At 51.3% G+C, this 21,425-nt stretch overlaps 1 protein-coding gene across 3 annotated transcripts in view; it reads left to right on the top strand.

Moving 5' to 3' along the window:
• Window positions 1-21,425, top strand: part of Scube1 (signal peptide, CUB domain and EGF like domain containing 1) — a 119,302-nt gene that overhangs the window by 66,111 nt on the left and 31,766 nt on the right. The window contains exons 5-8 of one of the 3 annotated variants that reach the window (XM_027396131.2): window positions 496-621; window positions 5,324-5,440; window positions 7,877-7,966; window positions 21,092-21,208. In XM_027396131.2, coding sequence (XP_027251932.1) covers window positions 496-621; window positions 5,324-5,440; window positions 7,877-7,966; window positions 21,092-21,208 — 450 coding nt within the window. The remainder of the gene's footprint in view (window positions 1-495; window positions 622-5,323; window positions 5,441-7,876; window positions 7,967-21,091; window positions 21,209-21,425) is intronic. The other 2 variants (XM_027396132.2, XM_035440800.1) reach the window with 2 other exon arrangements.

The following is a 21,425-nucleotide window of genomic DNA, read 5'->3' as shown; positions in this document are numbered from 1 at the left end:
GCTCTCTACCCTTTGATCTGCCTGTGGCCTCTTGATGGACTTGTGACCTACAGCCTCTCACTTGACCCCTGACCTCATAAATTCTGGAAACTCCTCACAAATCACCAAGAAGATAAACATCAACTGGAGTCATCAGAAGGAGGTTCAAGCCACTCCAGGCAAACGGGGAGGAAATAGTTTACTGAGTGGATATAATAGCACCCTGGAGCTAATGAGAGAATCCAAATAGCCCTGACTGGAGGCAGTGCTACACGGATAACCCTTCAAGGTGATGTCAGGCAGGAGCCATGCCGATGTCATTTAGACTGTTCCTTCAGGGCCCAGGCACTGAGGTAGAATCATGTGTACATGGGAGTGATGCCTGCAGCAGCTGACTAAACACACCCACCACTGGATTGGGACACCTTACTAGTCACCTCTCTACAGCCTGAGGTTTTCTTCTCTCTTCCATTCTCACTGGGCTCCAACCTCTGTCTTGTCTGTCTCTCTTCCCAGAGGGGATGAACTGCATGAACAAAGACCATGGCTGTGCCCACATCTGCCGGGAGACGCCCAAAGGTGGGGTAGCCTGTGACTGCAGGCCCGGCTTTGACCTTGCCCAAAACCAGAAGGACTGCACATGTAGGTAGATGGAGGCAAATGGGTCAGACACCCCGTGCGCCTCCCACCATTGCTTGGCGGTGGGTCTGTCCAGGGTGCTGCACATTGGTGAGGGAGGGATCTCAGCACCCTGGGGTTGGGGGAGGACAGGGTCTGCTGAGAGCATTGGGAAAGCTGGAGGGATGGGTCATGACCTCCCAGCTTGAGGTTTTCTATACCTGGTATGACACCATTAACACAGCCCCAGGCACTGGCTTGGACCATCTGTAGAGCCCTGAACACAACTCCAGTGGAGATGGAGGTCTAAAAGCTGCACTTTCTCTGTCAGCCTGACAAGCCCTAGATGATAGAAGAGTTATAAAGAAGCAAAGAGAGTGGATTGGAGGAGGGTGGATGGGAGGGAGTGAACCCAGTACTGACATTTTTCCAGGTTCAAAGGTCAGAACCCAGGTGAGGATACAGTTGAGGTAAAAGAGCACTTGCCTGGAACAAAGCCCTGGGTTCTATCCCCAGCACTCCATAAACCAGGTGTGATGTCCACACCTGTAATTATAGCACTTGGGAGGTTGAAACAGGAGGAGGAGTTCAAAGTCAACCTCAGCTATGTAGACAGTTTGAGGCCAGCCTGTGCTACAATGAGACCCTGTCTCCAAAAAAAAAAAAAAAAAAATTAAAAGGCAGAATTCAATAACCTCTGTAGGGCTGAGTACGAATCATGAGCCCCTCATCTGGTCTGCAGAAGGCAGCAGGCCAGAGGTACCATTTCAAGGCCTGCTTGCTTGCCTGGAAGAGATCTACCCCAGGACTCAACATAGTGTGGCCTCTTTTTATTTGGGGCACTGGGAGAGGGTTTCACTGTGTCCTGGAACTTTCTATGTAGACCAGGCAGACCTGGAAATCACAGAGATAAACCTGTATCTGCCTCCCAAAGGGCTAGGATTAAAGGTGTGTTCTATCACATCCATTCCCAGTCCAACCTCTTATCATGGGCATCCAGCTAATGAGTGGAAATGGAATTTGGAAAGGAAACAGAACTTAAGATACTCAAAGGCTTTCAGATCATCAAGCTCAACACACCCTGCCAACTGCTTTGTGAGAAGGCAACAGGATGCAGGCTCTGCTCACTGGTCATGGGGACACCAGGCTGAGTTTTGTTTGTTGTGGGTCTGCCAAGAACTGAGGGAACTTCAGTATAAATACTTCCAACTCAGCTGAACCATGGCTTCATTGGCCTCACACTGTAATGTAGAAGCACATGCCAGAGGAGCCTGCTTCTTCTGACTCTTGAAGGATGTGCTCCCGCCTGCCTGAGCTCCTGTGGGAGTTGACTGACTCCACTATAAAGGCCTCAGTGTCCCCCAGTGTCCATTGTGGAGAGAAGACAGCTGGCCCACCATCCCCAGCCACTGTGACTCTCAGCTCACCTTCCTGAACAGTTGCCAAGGCTCTGGGGATCCATGAGCACCTGTTGTTGTCCCCAGGGGGCTCATGCTCCAACCCTCTATGATATCTACCCATCTCCCAAAGTGGAGGCACTTTCTTCATCCTAGTGTTTTATGGAATTTTCCTTGGGAGATGTGAATAAGTGCCTGCTCACCCTAGATAGTAACAGACCAGAGTATGATTTCACCCAAGTCCAACTTGGGAAACCAATAAGTTTACTGGGCTTATTTACAAAGTATGAATGACCTCGAAGCAACCAGAAAGTCTCATGCCAGCATGGATGATGCCTTCAACACAGCTGCAGACAGGATCTCCCACCCCATCGGTTAACCTTCCACATTCTATATATTCTTTCACTACCATGGACCACAGCTGGGCAGAATTGCATGTATCTGATCTGATGGCAATTGCTGTTGTGTTCAAGGATAACATTCTACAACATCTGGCTGTGGTCAAGATATGGGCCTGTTTCTAATAATGTTTCTCATTATTGCCGGGTCTTTTCCATGGAAGAGCAAAGACATGCATGTTGGCTGTCACCAAGGCACAACAGAGATAGCCTACACCCTGGCCTGGCCCCACTGATGGATTCTTCCAACTTCAGTGAAAACACTTGCTACCTGGCCACTTTCAAAGCAGATGGGGCTAACTCCAACTCTCCCAGCCCTCATGCCAAGCAAGGACAGGAACAGGCACAGGCTACAGGCAAGCATAATCTCCAAAGACTTGTTCCCTACAGACAGGAGAGAGAGGGCTACCAGTGGCCTCACTGGATCAGTTTACCACTATAAGCCATCTGGGACAAGTGCCACACAGGAAGGTCTGCCCACAAAACTCCTCTGGGTATCTAGCTTGACTAGAAGGAAATGGGACAAGCCAGAGTCTGAAGAAAACTAAGACCCCCTACCTTAGTCACCATGGACTCAGGAAAGGGCTAAGCCCAGCCTAGGGACATTTGCTTGTCCATGGATCCATAGCCTGACAAGGTATAGAAAGCCTAATTCTATGTCCTAGGCCAAGAAGTTGGGAAAAGCCCTATAGCCTTCCTGGAAGGTGGTACTCAGGAAGTCTGGCTTTAGTTCCTCCTGTGTTTTGCGAGGCACGGTTAAAGATGACTTAGACCAATCCCATCCATGTAAACCTAGACCCAATAGTGTGTGTCTGTCTGTCATCCCTGGTGTTTCTGTATTGAGATTGGAGATGGAGACAGAAGAATGGCTAGAAACTTTCAGGTCAGCTAGCCTGGTGTACAGAGTAGTAAACAAGAAGAGACCCCTGCCTCAAACAAGGTAGAAGGTGAGAATCAGCGCAAAGGACAGGGAAGACCCACATGGACCCCAAGCTCATTTGTATTTAGGAACCTTGGACTCTAGAGTTGGTTGGGAACCCAGGTTAGCCAAGCAACCTCAAGACTGGTAGGGAGAGGCTTCAGGGCTCCACACCCCAATCCCCCATCCCGTCAGAGTCTAGGGCCCTTCCCAGGAATGAGGATATTCCTTTATCCATCTTGGTCTTCCCAGAGCCCAGTATGCAGAGTGTGGGAGGAATTGTCTGTGGCATTCTCACAGCCTTTTTTTCCCAAGATGCCCCTGTGCTCCCTCTGAAGAGAATTCTTTGTACCAGAAAGAAAGAAAGAAAGAAAGAAAGAAAGAAAGAAAGAAAGAAGATAAAACCCAGATGAGGACTGACCCATCCCCTGGGACCTATGCAGGCCCTGCTCCTGAACCCTGGGTTTCTGTCCCCAAGAGGAAACACTAGCCTGGGGAACACCAGCTTGCTGCCTATCACCACCATCCCTGAACATAAAATGACAGACTTCATAGAGGAGAGCCTGTGGGCTGTCTAATTTCCCTGGAAGTTGGGTCAAGAGGTAAATGCTGCAAAGAATCCCTGGCTGCTGAAGACAGTATGTGAGATGCCAGACAGAGCCCACCCATCAGTCATTCTCATCCTATCCTCACCTCCAATGATTCCCCTCCCTTGCCAGCTGTCTGAATGGATCTGCTTAGTAGGGCATGATTAATTCAAACTCTCAGAGCTTGAATTTGGTGCTCCTCTAACCATGCCTGCCTAGACTGATGTTTCATAAGTAAATAATGTGTGTAGATAGAGTATGGACAACCAGTCAAGGTCTCCATGAAGACATGCTGTCTGAGCATTCAGGTGACAACTATCTTGGCTACCAGCTCATTGCATGATAAAGTAGAGTCTCCAAGAGCCACTGCAAGAGAGCTGACTCAGATCCTCATTCTCTTCTAGCAGTCTCCCTCTGCCTATACAGTGGCCATGGACCATCTTCATGTAAACAAACTTGAACATCATTTTCCTGCTTCAGACTGGCTCCTTGCTCAATCCTTTCCCATGGATGCAGGTCGCTGCTGCTTCTATGGAGTGTCTGGGTTGAAGGGCCCTAGATCCTCCAGCCATTGGCATCACCAAACACACAATGTACGTTGTTCTCAGCATACATCCCAGATGGCATTAACTTGCTTAAGTTCTCTCTGTCTGGGTATTGCTGAGCTCCATGGTCAGCGCTGTGAGGGACCAGTGCTGAGATAGCTCACAACTAGGACCCACAGAGAGTAGTGTCCATGGGAACATCCCTTCACATGTGCCAAGACGCAGGCAATGGATGGAGCTGTGCAAGAACCAAGAAAATGAATGTCATTGAGCGGTGGTGGCACACACCTTTAATCCCAGCATTTGGGAGGCAGAGGCAGGTGGATCTCTGTGAGTTCAAGGCCAGCCTGGTCTATGGAGTGAGTTCCAGGATAGCCAGGGCTACACAGAGAGACCCTGTCTCAAAAAAATAAAAACAAAAAAAAAGAGAGAGAGAGAGAGAGAGAGAGAGAGAGAGAGAGAGAGAGAGAGAGAGAGAGAGTGAATGTCACTTCAACCGTGGCTGCCATTTCGCCCACAGTGGACCCTGTATATCTTGGTGTAAACAGGCATGTGTCCCAATGGGACTGATGGGGTTAAAGTGTCATGCATGTGTGTCTAGCCTCTCCCCCCACCCTCCACCTCTCTTCATGCAATGTGAGGCTCAGAATCCACTCTTGAGCCTGCCTCTAGGGACTACGATTTCTATCTGGCGTCCTGGAGGGGCTCAAGTGTAGAGATTCGTGTCTGCTGCCCTTGGTCCTCAAAGGACTCTTCCCTGGCCGCCTCATGTTCTTGCTTCCCCCACCCCACCCCCAAGAAAAGAACCAATTCCAGCAAACTAACCATTTCTGTTGTTGTTCTATTTATACACACGTGTGTACACTTTGGGACTAACTAGTAACCTGTAACTATGGAAATGGAGGCTGTCAGCACAGCTGCGAGGACACAGACACAGGCCCCATGTGTGGCTGCCACCAGAAGTACGCCCTACATGCGGATGGCCGGACATGCATTGGTAAGTAGGTACTGCAACTGCCATACTGCCCCTGCAGGTACCCTGTGTGGTTCCCCCATCTTGGAGGAAACAGAAGGGAGACAAGAAGAGGAATCACCCACAAGGCCAATGGGGATGGCAGGCATCCCAAGGGCAGCTTCTGTGAGGATTTGTCCTGGGTCCCTCAGTACCATGGGACAAAGTTCCCTAGGGTTGGGTCTCCCTAGTGGGGTTTCTGCTTGCCCTCATCCTCAACATGGGATTGATTGTCTGCAGCAGTGTACTTCAGCTTGGGGACATCGTCTGTCCCTAAAGCACAAGTATTTTCTAGTGTGAAAAACTCTTGGAAGCCTCACTGAGTCTGTGTGAGCACTTGTAGATCTGGGCACTGTCCACGGCCATGTGGAAACTGAGTTTCCTAGCACGTGGCTCACTGTGAGGGTGGAGGCGTGCACCCTGTGTGGGGCGTACATGCTTGGTGCTTGGGATCGCTTCTCATCCTGAGCTGGCAGGTTCTCCTCAGGACTTCCTCACCCACCCGAAGTCCCTTCCCCCTCAGCAATGTTCCTGTCCCATCACCTGCTTGCTCCATGGAGCCCTGATTAAAACTCAGCCATCTCCTTCTTCTGGGCCCATGTTCCCAAGGACAACTTGAACACTTGTAGTTATTTTGTGCAATAATTACTAATATGTTTTTTTCTCTTGTTCAAAAACAACATCAAGATTTTTTTTTTAACTAAGAAAAAGGAATTTCAGAATTTGGGTCCATGGGTCTACTTGCTAGGACCCAACATGAGTTGGTGGGATCACACTTGCTATTTATTTGAAAAGACTCCATTTCTTATGATCAGCTTGAGGGGTGATGCTTGAGGGGCTTCTGAGTGACAGAAAGGTGTTTGGTGAACCCATGTACGCACATGTGTCCCAAAGCTGCTGTCTTTTCCCGTCCCCTGTCGCTGCTCCTTGGTGTCTTGGAAAGCTGGGTGCTAGGCCGCTCAGGGATCCCAGGCCATCCCCTCTGTAGTCGGGGCTGTCCTGCTGCCTGTGATGGCTCTCCCCTCCTCTGTGTGGTCTCTTTTCTCAGACAGCCATTTTTTATTTCATTTTACCTCATTCCTGCTGCTTCTCTTGTGATGGTCCCTGATTGCCTGTCTTGTCTGATAACTGACATTCATTAATCATTTTTCAGAGCCAAAAGCCAAAACCAAACCAACCAATCACAAAAAAAAAAAAAAATTAAAAGCCAAACCAGGTCTCAGACCAGTGTCTCTATTGCAGCCTGATCCCATCTAGAACTTTCTGTCCTCTGACCTCTTTCCCTTCACTGTCCTGCCCAGAGCTCCCTCAAGCCACTCTGGCCACCTCTCTGTCTTATCTGTTTAAGTCTCCCATGTCCAGAGGAGCCTGTCCTGAAGCCACTGGACCAGCACAGACAACTGCCGGGCACATGAACCCTAGCCTGGGTCTAACCCTTCTTGTCTGTGTTCTTCTCACTCACCCTTTCTCATCTTATTTTTATTTTTTAATGTCTGCTGCATGTAACAGTCCCTGCTTGGATCTCTTTCCCCAAACCCACACTTCCTGTCAGTCCCCTCTCAGTAGAAATTATCACTCTACCCAGCTCCAGCCACTGTGGCTTCAACTCCTGGCCAGGATAAGAAACCTTGTGTACCGCTTTGCTTTCTGTCATCAGTCCCAGCAAAGCATCTTGGCACAGCTTTGTGCCCAGTGGCTGGAGGCTTCCCAGCTGGCCCGATCCATTTCCCTCCTGTACGCTCCTAAAATGACTGACCCTTCTCTGCAGTCCCTTGTTGAGTCCTTGAATGCTTAGCTCTGGTCCTCTAGACAAGCAGGCAACCAGTGCTGCCCAGATCCCCTGGATTTTCTGTCTGTCCAATGGGATCCAGTGTTCTCTGTGTGTGTATGTGTATGTTTATCTGTGAGTTTTGTTGTTAATTTTGCATGAGTGGCAGCATCCTTGTAACAGGGCATCTGCTGTCCCAGGTATATCCATCACCAGACCTCGCAAACCTACTCCCTTGTCTTGTGCTTTGTTCTGTACCTGCTTGAGCCATGGGGACCTGTAATCGCTTCTCTCTGTGTGAGCCTGTGGCATGCTGTCTGCTTTCTGTGTCCTCCACACAGGCTTCCTGCTGACCTCAGCCACCTACCCTGCTTGGCTGCACATGGACCCTGTACCCCCACTGTGTCCAGGTCTTGTTGTGGCCACCTTCCTTGTCTGCATGCCATTCTTCCCACCCTTGCTTCCTCCTTGCTTTACCCTGAGCACACCCGCCTGAAAGTCCCTGGGATTAGCCCTTGGCGAGGGCACCGTGCTGGCCCGGCATGCTGTGTTGGCTTTGTGTGCGCCACGCCAAGAGGCTGGCTGTCTTGGGCCGCGGGAAGTGGGCTCTCATTAACCACCGGCTCCGTGTTTGTCCCTTACTTGTGTTCTAGAGAAGGATGAGGCTGCAATTGAGCGCTCTCAGTTCAATGCCACGTCAGTAGCTGATGTGGACAAGCGGGTGAAACGGCGGCTCCTCATGGGTAACACTTTTCTTCCACTTCCTTTGTTCTCCTTGCCCTTTTGGGTGTGTGGGTGAGTGTGAATGAATGCTGGCCTGGGGGTGCTGGTGTGTGGTCTTGTGTGTACATGCCAGCTTTGGGGACTATGAGAGCCTGGGTACTGATGTGTGAATGTATGGATGCTGGTGGGGAGGTGAACTGCTGTGTGAGCCTGTGTTTGTGCTAGCATGTGGGTGTGTGTGAGCATAAGGATGTACAATTGTGTGGTGTGGGCTCTCCGTGTGTTATATGTGAGTGTGGGGAGGCTCCACGGCAGATGGGAACTCATTTTCCTTTTTAATTTTTTTTTACCCTCCATCAAACACAATTATTCCTTTGTTTGTGTATTGTAGTAAAGAACCCAGCACCCATGTCTAGAGGTCTGAGTGCATAATCCTCCTCTACTCACTTAGAAACCAACATGCTCATTAGGTTTCCAGGGTTAGCATGCCACAGAGACTCAGTGGCCACTGGTGGGAGGAGGTTCTGTGTAGCATGGTCCTCTGATCTTGCTCTTGGAGTGTCAGGGGAGGCCTGCTGGCAGGGCTGTTGCTAGACCAGCCCAAGAAAGAAAGGGAAGGGAAAGAGAGTGTGACCGCTCTTGACCCACAGAGTATAGACAAGATACAGGGTTCCACCTCTGCATTCTTTCCTTTTCCTGTCCATCAGTGGGCCCCCTGGTTCTAGGCAGCTGGCATGTAGGCTGTGCCAGCTGACAGCACCTCCTGAGCATAAGTACAGCCACCAGGGCTGTCACAACCTGCCCAGTAGCACTGTCTGGCAACTGTACAATTGAGTAAAAGAGTCCCTATTTCTCAGAGGAAGAAACTGAGACTCCCTCATTACCCTATATGCCTGAACACCATTAGGGATCATGGCCACGTGAATCCTGGAGGTCAGAGGTTATCTCATATTGTAATGCTCATGTGGAGGCCCCAGCTGGATAGCACATGAATTCTCAGCACTTCTGTCTGAAATAGCCCCCTGTGGAAAGAGTAAGGATGCTCTAGGACTGCAGCCCCTAGCTGGTAGCCCCTCCCCCCCACACCAGGCAGGACAGCTCCCAGGTGACATTAGTAGGTGCACAGTCTGGAGAATAGCAGGGGTGACCATCCCCACTTTGTCTCATGCTTGTCAGAGCACACTTGGGCATCACATCCAGAGCCAGGCCATGTGTGGAAAGCCAGATAGACAGGAAGGGGTGGTAGAACTGAGTCAAGTGTTGACCTCTGAGAGGGAGTGTCAGCATACTGTCCTGGGAGACTCTAAGTCTAGAGGTGGCTTGGTCCTCTGAGGTCCCAAGATGGGAGAGAGGTAGGACAGGCCAAGAGGCAGCATCTGGCAGCAGGACAGGAAGATAAGGGACAGGAAATTCTATGACAGGCCATACCCTGGGCCACCTGGCTGCTTAGACTGTGCCTCTGACCCCAGTAGTGACCAGCTCTGAACCAGAGGACCAAGGTGAGGATGTGATGTTGAGAGGAGACAGGGCCAAGACACTGAGTATTCAGAATTGACGAGAGTCAATTCAGCACCTCTGCCCAAATTTTCCCTCCTCTACAGTGGGTCCTCACAGTCCCAGAGACCTCTGTCCCACATCCTGAGGGTCCCCACAGTGCAGAGACCTCTGTCCCACATCATGAGTTGAAGAGCACCCGTCCTATTGTCACATAACTACAAGATGACCCCGCAGCTTTCTTCCAGCCCTGAAGCCATTGCAGAGGGGGTTTATTTGGAGAGTGAGAAAGCTGGAGGCAGGGGGTACACCCCTCAGGAGGCAATGGTGAGGATGTGGGTTTCCCCCACCCACTTCCTATCTTGCCTCCCTCTGGCTTTCTGTGCTCTCTACACATCTAGAGCAGGCTGATTCTCAGGCTGAGAGAACCTCCTTTCCCTGTGGGTGACCAGAGCCATAAATCCCTCTGGCAATGTCTTATCATGAGCTCCACAATGGAGGTGCAGGATTCAGACCACACCCCTGACTCTAGCTGTTAGAACCAGGAACTCTCCAAGAGATATTCTGTGCCCTGACCATAGAGGCCACTTCCCTTAGAGTCCTACAAGTCCATTATCAATCTCATAGTAGTGAGACAGAGCCAGGGACAAACCAAAACTCTAGTGGACACAACACACAGAGAGATTTAAAGCCCCAGGCACTTGTTGGTCTCCCAGCCTCTCAGGTTCTTCTTGGGGACCTACCTACTCCTTGCCCAAGCTGTGTTATTTTGACTACAAGAGTCCCAGTTTAGAGCCTAGAAGTGACCCACTCGAGCCTACAGCATCACTCATGCGAAGGTGCTGGTAGCTTTTCATCTCAGAACCCCACTGCTGGAAGCACCAGGCAGGGCAGGAAAGGCCAGCTGACCCTGGTGAAAACCATTTAGTAGAGGGAGGGCACAATGCTCTCTTAGGACAGAGGTGGCTCTATTCCTGGTGGGATAGCAGGGTGCTACCCCACTAGTTGAAGGAGAGCCCCAATGAGGCCATCCTTATCCTTCTGGAAGAAGTCAGGAGAGATCCTTCAAGAGACCTGGGAGAGCTAGAGTCCATTCAGATCAGAGAGTCTAAGGAGGCCTCCCAGCACAGGGCCTTTAACACAGTCCTGTCAGCCAAGGTCTTCTTGCCATGTGGGTTCTCTCATTGATCCAGCTAGGACCCCAAGTCTCTCTGCCCATAGTAGAAGCTCCAAAGCCAGTCCCACACATGTGAGACATACTACACAGTGGGAGCTATGTCTCCGCCTCAGTCCTTACAGCGGTACCCACCTTTCCTGATAGCCTAGTGTTTAGCACCTCTGCCCAAATTTTCCCTCCTCTACAGTGCTGCTCCCTTGGGTCCCCACAGTCTCAGAGACCTCTGTTCCACATCGTGAGTCGAAGACCTAAGTCCTGAAAAGGGAGGTAAACATGGCTAGGGCATGGTCCTGCCAGTTACCAAGTCCAACCAATTGCAGAACATACCGGGGGCTCAGCAGCTGTTCAGGCCCTGGTTGTGCTCCCAAAGGCACCAAGTAAAACCTATAGCCCACCAGTGGGGTCCTGTGGGAAACCTCAGGAGAGTAGGATGTCTGTCCCCCCAGGGCAGTGACCCCAGCCTTCTACTCTACCCAGACTTCACTGAGAACTGGTGCTGGCATAGTTGATAGATAAGGACAAAGAGAGAGAGGAGCTGAGAAACTTCCTCCCTAGACTGCCCTAACTGACTCTGCACCTGTCACCTGACCCTCTGAGGCCCACGATTCTCTGCTTCCTCTCAGAGTCTGTCCACAAATGTATGCTCAATGCGTATAGATGTCAGAGCAAATGGGACACTGCCTGGTCTGAGGGGGTCCTAGGTTTAAAATATTAGGAGTCCCCCAAAGCCTTACCTGTCCTTCTTTACCTGAAAGGCCCTCTTCATAAATGTTCCCACTGATGGCCAGAATTTAGGTCTGCCCCCAACATCCATGGCTCTCTTGATTGGCAGCCATTGCATAGGCATGGCCCAGAGGTACCTGGACAGGAAGAGAGGTGAAGATGTTGGCCCTAAGGCCAGCCTGTGAGGCCCTGGGGGAGTCACATCACATTTTTCAGGGTATTTCTTATGTCCCTCAGAGACTTCTGTGAACTGGGAATTACACAGCATGTCCCCACTACAGCTGTCATGAAGATATTATGAGCCCACTTGGAAAAGGTACCTAACCTGGTACCTGGCCAGTGGGCAGCACTTACCAGGGCCAGCTGTTAATGTGGGTGGCCAGGGAACAAACCAAAGAGTCAGAGGTAGACAAGGTGGAGCCAGCATTGCTCTTGCTTGGCTCTGCCCTGTCTTTCTCTCCTAGCCCTGTCTTCCCCCTGCTCTGTCCCTGCCCTCCTACTTCCCAACCAAGGCCTCTGGTGCCTGAGGAAGCTGCTTAGGTGAGGGTAGGTGGGTGTGTCTTGCTGGGAGGAGCTTCCTGCTGCAGCCTTCTCCTGCAGAGGCTGGGGTTTCCATGAGTGGGTCTCCTGCACTTACCCAACCAGCCTCACAGGAGGTTGAAGAGTATGGTAGGCAGGACAGCACCCCAGGGTTTTCTGCATTGTAAAAGGTCCAGGAAGAAGGGGTAGAGGGGGGCTGGAGAACTGTGAGATAAGGAAAAGTAGAGGTGATAATGGCTAATCCGTAGGGGGCACAGACTGCCACATACTGCCTCAAGTCTGAACTCCACTTCTCCCCACCAGTTGCCCACTCTGTCAGCTCTCTCCAACCAGGGGATGCATACCTTCTCCTGATTTTCCCAGCCCTACACACCCACTCACCTGGATGGCCCCTGTCTCTCTGGGTGTAACTTCTTCTTGTCCTGGGCTACCTGCCCCAGTGGGTCTCACCCACCACCATCACTACCCAGTGCCACTTAAGGTAGTTCTGCCTGACAAGGCTACCTCTGTCTTCCAGCCTTCACTGGACCGTCCCAATGTCCCCTTTCACACCCCCACTGGGCCACAGTCCAGCTCTGTACCCTCCTGTGCTAACAGGGCCTAACTGCTCACAGAATTCCAGAAACTGGGTACCCCTGAAAAAGATCAAGGGTCCAAGCTACACCCAGCCACTGGACTGATCCCACATGTGCCTAGTCATCTGGGTCCCTGGCAAAGGCCTGAGTCCCTCCTTCGATTTGGTCATACATACATCTGGGGCCAATAGGAGTTAAGTGAATGGCAATTTGGCTGTCAAAACAAAGAGTGGATAGAGGTGCAGGGTCCTGGCAGGGTTTATTAAAGGAAAGAGGAAAAAAACCTCTGGCTGACCCCAGGTAAAAAAAAAAAAAAAAAAAAAAAAAAAAAAAAAAAAAAAAAAAAATGGCCTTGAAACATAGGAGCCACATAGAGCCACATAAGCAGCACTTCTAGGCCTGGAGACCAAGCCTGGCTGGAGGACCCTCTGCTGTTTAGCAGCCTGCTGAGGGATAGCTGAGGAGTGAGCCTCACAGAGAGAAGACAGCCCTGCCTCAGACCCTCTCCCATGTCCTATGTTCCATCCATCATAGTGGGACCAGGCACTTTGAGACTCAGACTAGGCCTCAACCCTTTCAGGGTTGGTTTTTTGTTTGTTTTTGTTTGTTTGTTTGTTGTTGTTTTTGTCCTGGGCCTGTGCCTGCTTCTCACTGCCCTGCCACAGTGCTCTCCCTAGAGACCCAGCCTCCTCCCTGTCTCTCATCCCACTGGTACTTAGCTGCAGACACAGCCATCTTCCATGGCACAAACTGTACCTCTGTCCTCAGCTCCTTCTCCACTCAGAATTGACCTGTGTACCCCTACCCAAACCTGAAATATGATCTCAGAGCCTTCTATCATTAACCACATGGCCCATTTCCAACTCCTGATATACTCAAGTGGCTCTGTATATCTACATGCCACAAATGGAAAGTGCCAGGAAAAAAAGGCAGAATCCTCAGTGTAGAAATAGACCAACCCATGAGGCTCTTTCCTCCCAGCCTACCTACCTGGGAAGGACATGTCCTGTCCCCAGTTCCCCTTGTGCATATCTCTAGCCAAGTCCCCTGGAACTCAGTGTGCAGGCCAGAGTGGGCAGACAGTCTTGAGTTTTTCTCAAGCAGGGTTCCGAGACTGATGTGGACAAAGTCCCAGGGGTGGGAGTAGGGAAAGACTTCAGGTTGTGTCTCCAAGATGGAGCTTGGATGTGTGGCTGCTAAGGATGTGTGGCCGTTCTTACAGTGTGGAACCCCGTGGTTAGACAGAAGTGCAACTGCACAGCAGGGGCTCCTCCTTCTAGTTCATTCTGGCCCAGCTACTACAGTCAGATATGGCCTCCATCTGGGCCAGGGCCCCTTCACATCCCTGAGCGCTTGGGATGGGGTGGGGGCTGTGTTCCCCAGAGGAGCTTGGGGGAGCTTGAAAGAACCCCATGTGGAATTTCTGGCCCTGTGTGTAGCCCAGAGCAGGTGCTCAGTAACAGATCTGTCTGTCTCCTTGATGTTTCTACTTGATCAAATCTGTGCAATGCCAGTGGAGAATCAAATCTGAGGCAAGTCCAGTAATGAGAAAAGAGACCCAAGGCCTTGCCTGGCCTTGGTCAGCTCTTATTGATGGGCTGGTGGAACTAACCCCAGGAAGCATGGAATTACCAAAGATCAGCCAGGAATTCAAAATCTGGACCCTTCCAGGAAGGTGATCTTCACCCCGAGGGCTCGCAGGATGGGAGAGCAAGAGTAAGCTGCCTCACATAGAGGTCTGCATCAGACACCACACACTGCCTGTTCTAGCCCAGGGTCATTTTCCTGGGGCAGCCATTGAAATCTGAACTGGGGCTATCCCTCTGTTGAGAACCTCTTGGTTAACCACAGATCCCTAGTGGCATACACAGTGCCTCCAGCCTGGCACTGTGGCCCTGTCTGCTTGTGCATGCTTAGACAAGGATATGCTCAGTGTGTATTAGCTGCTGTTGATGAGGACTCTGCACATTACAGACCACTGTATCACACACCTAGCCAGAGAACAGCCCCACATAGACAATGGGCTCAGATCCCGATATTCACCAACTGTGTAACCTCGAAGAGCAGACCCAGATGCTCACCAGCTGTGTGACCTGGCTGGGTTCTTCCCTGAGCCATGCACAGAACAGACATACCCCTGCACCTTCCCTCCAGGGGGAGCAGGGGACTCTAGAGAGAGGCTTCTGTGTGCATCCTCTGTCTTCCTGGAATAGTGAGCCTCACAGCTAGGGAAAGAGAGCAGGAGGGCAGAGACCAGTCCTGAGGTCCCTGTTCTTGCCTCCTGACCTAAGGAAAAGAAAGCCTCCATTGTCCTTCAGTATAGACAACAAGCCTGTCTTGCTGCAGGCTGAAGTCTCTCTCCTGAGTTGTTCTGTCTCTGTCTCCTTCCAGGTATTTCTACAGACCTATAGGGCCCCTATCTCCAAGGTGGATTCTGCTTCCCCAACAGCCATGTAAAAATCCTAAGCCCTCTAAGTGCAGGCAGCTCTTCCCCTACACTCCCACAATCCCTAGAGTTGAGGGCCCTTAGTGCTCCAGAAGACAGTCCCTCCAATGGGAGTTTGCCTCCCTGAGGTCTAAAGGATGGGATATGCACAGCCACACCACTACCATCAGCAAGGGCCTCGTGGGCATCGCCACCACCAGGCTGTGTTAGGAAGAGAGTCCATGGAGCACCAAGACTGCCTTGAGACCTGCTGGACCATTTGAGCATTATGAATGCAGGGGCCTGCTGGCCTTGGTCCTAAGCAGTACCCGCACTAAACATGGGCAGCCTTCTCTCCTGCTTCCCCTGGGAACCTAATCCTAGCCTTCCCAAATTCACCTCTCATTGCACTGACAGGCCCATGGCCTGGCCTATGCATGCACTTTACTGCTCCCTGCTGAGTGACAGGACAGCATAAGAGACCTTGCTCACTATGCCCAATACAGTGACATATATAAATCTGCCCACTTGATACCAATGACAACTGAACTTGAGATGTCCCCAGTGGAGACAGAAAAAAAGAGACCACGTGTAATATCCATGCCAGGGAGAGCAGCTTTTATCCCAGAGTGATGGGAGCTTGGAGAGTGTCAGCAGTGAGCTGAGGAGAGAGAGTCAGAGGTCAGTCCGTAGGTAAATGGAGAGGGCCAGTGGCTGGCCCCTTCACAGCTGCTTCAGTCAGTTCTAGAAGCTGGAAGGCAGATAGACCCATCCTGACTGAGGGTTATACAGATGCAACCAGGGCTTGAGGCAGCTCCCTATCAGGGTCATGTCTTCAAGGGAAAGGGCAGATTCTGGGTACTGGGCCCACAGAAAGAATCCCACCCTGTACCCCCATGATCCCCCACTCCCAATCAGAGCCTCTTGGAAGAAGATCCTGAAGCCCTCAGTGAGGCCAAACACATACAAATGGGAAGCAACACTCTAGAGAAAGGAGTCAGTCCTTTGCCTAAAATTCCCCAGCTTACAGGAGCAATCTCTGACATACCAGCCAATGGGCTGAATCTAGCTCTTCTGTCAAGCTGTCACAGAGCTCTACCATGCTGCCTCATGTTTGGGCTCAAACTCTGGGGTCACTCTCCTTACCCCAGCTCCAGCCCTGCTTCTCTTTGCCAGTACTGACACAGGGTAGGATTCATTTCCCATGCCCCATGCTACTCCTCAGGGACCTCCCAAGTCCCTGTGTGTTAATCCTATCATTAAACAGGAGTCAGCCCCCACCATGCTGGGCCTGTGCTGATCACTGGGCAAAAGGGATATCCCCAGGCATGACTCTTCCTGAAGCCGTGTGGTGGATGAGGGGACAACCAAACATAATGTTACCTCGGGGCTACCCAGCAGAAGCCAGTGGGAAAAGCAAGGCTTCTCTACCCTGTGCCATCTCCCCTAGAGAGCAGCTGACTCCTGGGTAGGTCAGTTTATCTCTGTGGCTCCTCCCTCATTGCAAAAACACTATCTTATTGGCTTCTACACTGTTCGCTAGACTGGGGTGTCTGTGAGACCAGGGTTGGGGGTCCCAAGCATGTCTGCCCAGCCCAGAGCCACTCAGAGAAGGGTTAGTTTTATTATATACTTATTTATTTATATTTTATGTGCATTGGCATTTCGTTTATGTGTGTGTCTGTGTGAGGGTGTCCGATCCCCTGGAACCAGCCTGTTATAGACAGTTGTGAGCTGTGGTGCGGGTGCTGGGAATTGAGCCCAGGTCCTCTGGAAGAACAGTCAGTGCTCTCAACCTCTGAGCCATTTCTCCAGTCCCTCAGGAAAGGATTATTAAATGATTCAGCCATGGACAATGGATGCCAGACTCCATGTGCCAAGGGGCTGAAACTCTGCACCAAGAGTGAAGTGGTCACAATTATAGAGCATCCTATAAAACACCGGTACCTCTATCCTTATGTCTGGGCCATTCAAAAACCACATGGATGCAGTCTCTATGTGCAAAGGGGCTTCCCACGCTTACACAGTCCATGTGCACACAGAACCTGTCTGACTGCAAAGCTCAAGTATGGTCCACACTTGAGTAAGACTGTCCTTCAGGGAACTTGCTGATCAATGCGGAGCCTACACAGGAGCTGTTTCCAGACAGCAGGTCTTCTGCTCTTGCCTCACTCTGTCAGAGCCATGCCACCATGGGTACAGACCTCCACCTGCCTCAGGCCATCCTCCTGCTTCCTCACTGAGCCACCCTGGGAACCCATCTTCAAAGCACCACTTCTAGACTAGTCCTGTTTACTTAGCCTGGTATCTTATGGCTGTGCGAGCATGCCATCTCCTTTGGTAGCTATATGACCTGGACATATAGACTGCTTCTCTTTGGCTGTACAGTCACTGGGGCTGGCCTGAGATGGGCCCATAACTGGTTTGGTGCCCTGAAGTCTCTATCTGGAAATTCTGATTTGTTTTGTTTTTTGTTTTGTTTTGTTTTTTGAGACAGGGTTCCTCTGTAGCTTCGGAGGCTGTCTTGGAACTCAGTAGACCAGGCTGGCCTGGAACTCAGAGATCTACCTGTCTGCCTCCTGAGTGCTCAGATTAAAGGCATGCACTGCCAGTGCCTGGCTCTGAATCATTTTTTGAACACAGGCCTCTCATTATTTCTCACTGAGTCACACGTGATGCAGCCATTCCCACCTGAACAAACTCCTCTGAGCCTCAGTTCTCTCTGCAAAAGCGACAGGGTTTTTTTGGGGTTTTTTTGTTGTTTTTTGGTTTTTGGTTTTTGGTTTTTGTTTGTTTGTGTTTTGGACTGCTGTGAGCTCTTTTGAGGGTAGTGGATGAGAAGATGCCTTCTTGAGTGAATAGGGCTATGCCTCTGAGGGTGGTTCTCTTGCAGGAGAGGTGGGGCATTAGGAAGAGCCCAGCAGTTCTCAGCTGGAGCCAGGACACAGAAAGAGATGAACTCATGGGATCACAAGTGAACTTGTCGCTGAAAGAAGCCCTCTTTCCCTTAAGCTCTAGCACGATAGTTCTAGTGGACAGACCCGGGCCTTCCTGGGCCAACCTGTACACCAGCCCCAGCTCAGGGACTGGGATGGGGACCAGAGAAGGCCACCGGAATGAGAAACAGGAAGAGCCCAACCCCTGGAATAGACTGCTACAGAGTCCAAACCTCATCTACCACCCACTATAAAGAGAAATGTTTTTCAAATTCCTCTGAGACAGTAGTGGTCAAATGTCAGATCTAGGTGGCCTCCAGTCTTGGGGGACAGGGGTGTCCATTGTCAATGATGCCTTTGGCAGTGCCCAGGGCTTCTGATTGGAAATTTCTAGAGACAGGATGTTCAGTCTCACCATGCCAGCCTGTGTCCCACAAGGGACCTTGATGGGCTCTATACATGTTACATTTTGTGGCATCCCTGACCCATAATTATATGGCTGAGGTGGAGAAGGCAGAGGTGAGGGCCCATGGAGGCCAGATCAGCCACCGAATTGCTCGGTATTTACCTATTCTACTCAGAGCAAGGCAGTGGCCTAGAGGAGGTACTGTTTGACTGTGACACCATAGGACAGTGTGACATCATGGCCACAGTAAAAATAGAGACTACAGTTGGGAGCTATAAAGAAGCAGTTTGACCATGTCCCAGGGGAGGTGGGGGAGAGGCTCAGACTCAATGAGCTGGATAGAAAAGCATTCCTGGAGTAGAGAGCTCCCTGGAGAGGGTAGACACAGACAATTAGGAGTAGTGTTTAGCCATGTGTGTGGCTGCACAGGCCCCTGGAGTTGGTTTGGCAGAGGCAGTTAAAGGACATTAGGTAAGACCCTGTGCCCAGGGAGCTGTGTGTTTAGTTTAGTCCAACCAGGCAGATCCCAGCCACCACTGCCACTAGGCCTATGTAGCTTGGGCTTAGGCTCCCCATTGAGGAAGTAATGTCCAGGAACTGGAAAGGCAGGGATGTGAGACATGGAGGGCACAGAGAGGGTCTGGTCTCTGGTGATCATTGTAATGAGATGCTGTGGGCTCAGGGACTGACAGAATCAGAACAGAGGCCTTCTGATTCACTGGGGACTCAGAGCCTGAAGTCTGCATCAGTCATTGGCTGGGGTAATGCAAGGAGGACTAAAAGCCTGGCAAGGAAGAGAATGACTTGCAGCGGGGGGTGCAAGAATGGGTGACCACTGTGCCAGAACCCAACTCCCCATCTCAGCCTCGGTCTACCTAATGAGCAGATGGGGCCAGCAGGTCCCTAAGGCCTCCTTAGTTAAATTTCAAGTCCCAACAAAGGGAAAGGAGGAATCACAAACTATTAGGTTTGGTTCCCAACTACACAGTCCCTAATGCCTGAACCACACCTCCACCACCAGAGAGGCCCAGTGCCCACCCAGCCCCAGCTGGCATCACCCACCCCCTCCCTCACACCCCAGTATCACTGAGCTGTAATTACCCACACCTGGGAGACGGGTATCCTTTCTGCCCCTCTCTAGAGGGTCGTCCCACATGAAAGGTTGGCAGGCTCTCCGCTGGGGTGGGCGGCAGGATTCCCCCTCTGGTTTAACCCCAGGAAATCAAACATGTGGTGAGCACCCCCAGGTCCACACCTGGGCCTTATGGCTTTTAAGTGGAAAGTGTATTTGATCTTCACCTTCACCCTGCGGGGAGAAGCGCATCTTCTCACTCCCCAGGTGTGGGGCTGCCTTCCACCTCACCCTACTGCCCCAGTGGATGCCCCTGTGAGGAGATGAGAGGGTACACATAGGCTACAAACTGGTTAGAACTGGTCCATGCTGGCACAGGGGCCCGCCTGCCTAAGTGTGAGGAAGGTTGGCTTCACTGTGCCTAGACTTCAGGGGAGGGCTTCAGAGAGATGCTTGGATCATAAAGGATAAGGAAATAGGTCTTGAATACCACAAAGTCACCCACTCACAGAAACTTCCCATCCCTGGCTGGAGGTATTAAGCTGAAACTCAGAGAGGCCAGCCAAGAAGAGTGTTAGGAGGAAAGGACATCTGCTTTTAGTGGCAACCACAGCTCTTCCTGGATGGCAATGGCTAGTGGCGATGTTGGCCTTGAGAAAATCAGGGGCTGTCCTTGGGGACCGCCTGGTCTCTCAGCAAATGACATTCACCACTGTGACCTAGCACATGCAATCGGCTTGTACTTGTATGCACACAAGGCTATCAGGCTTCTGTCCCTCTCCTGACACCCCTACCCTCTCTTGGGCAAAGTTCAAAGGCAAGACACCATGAATCTGATGCAATTAGCAGTGTGGACTGCTGGTACCCAAGAGTCTCCCTTCATCCCTTCTCTCAGGCTAATTCCCAAAGTCTTTGCAGAGGAGACCTGTGACATTTGCAGAATTGAGTAAGAACCTTCCTGGAAAGCAGCCATAGCCGCAGGCACCAGGTGAAGCAAGGTGGAGGCGTAAGGGTAGTGCAAGCTGTGGAGATCAGCGCTCAGTGGTGCTCAGCTGCCCCACAGTTAAAGGTCAGAGAAGCCCACTCACACAGCCCTGTTTCCGGAGAACCAAGCCTTCCAGGTGCTCGTGAAGAAAACCAGGTGGCAAATGACCAGAGGTCTGGGAGAGTGGTGGGCAAGCCACAACATCCTGGAGAGCCAGCCCTGCCAGTCTTCTGCAGGCCTGCAGAGGCTCACTCTCACCCCACAGCAGCTTCAGTGACCTCCATTATGCCCCCAGCCACTCTGGCCCCTTTGAATTTTGCAAGAGAAGGGGAAAAAGCACTAGACAGGCTTCAAGTGGACAAAAACCAGACGCTTTGGTAAATGGTTCAGCGAGAACAGATGTGAGGCTGGGAAGGTCCCTGGGTTGATGGATGATGTGCAGTCCTATGGCCAGGCCGGAAAGCCGTTTCACACCAGGCTTAGGCGCCCTCATGCCTTCGGGCAGCCACCAACAGGATTGGATGACTGAACCCAAGCAGAGCAAGGATTTAGAACACCACTAAGTAGCTGCTAGGCTGTTCTCAGCACTGATCATAAGAGTGAACCCCTCACTCCACTGTGAGTAACCTTTACCCCTTAGCACAGCCCTAAGTCATCTGTGGACATTTCCATGGGACCACCACTAGCTCAGGAAGTATCCCAACAGCCAGGGTACCAGGGATGAAGCTTGAGCCTAGATTCTTGCTCCCACTGATAGGAAAAGATTGTAGCTGGTTCCTGGGAAAACATCTCTGTCTCTTCCCCTCCCCCAGAGACCTGTGCAGTGAACAATGGAGGCTGTGACCGGACATGCAAGGACACTGCCACTGGTGTGCGGTGCAGCTGCCCAGTTGGATTCACGCTGCAGCCGGATGGAAAGACATGCAAAGGTCAGCACATTGGCTGTATCGGTACCGCCCTGTAGCCCCAGAAGGCCCATATGGTCCTACAGCTGGGTCCTGTTAACCAGGCTGGAGGGCAGATGGATCAAGGCAGCTGGCAACCACAGGGCTTGTCGGAGACGATAAGAAAAGGAAGACTACCCAGCAGGGTACTGAGGCACACCTGTAGTGTCCTGGGTCAGGAAGGTCCTGATGCCATAAAATT

The sequence above is a fragment of the Cricetulus griseus genome, chromosome 2 (genome assembly GCF_003668045.3).
Source record: "Cricetulus griseus strain 17A/GY chromosome 2, alternate assembly CriGri-PICRH-1.0, whole genome shotgun sequence".
Classification (NCBI taxonomy): domain Eukaryota; kingdom Metazoa; phylum Chordata; class Mammalia; order Rodentia; family Cricetidae; genus Cricetulus; species Cricetulus griseus.
This window is presented reverse-complemented; position numbering and strand designations above follow the sequence as displayed.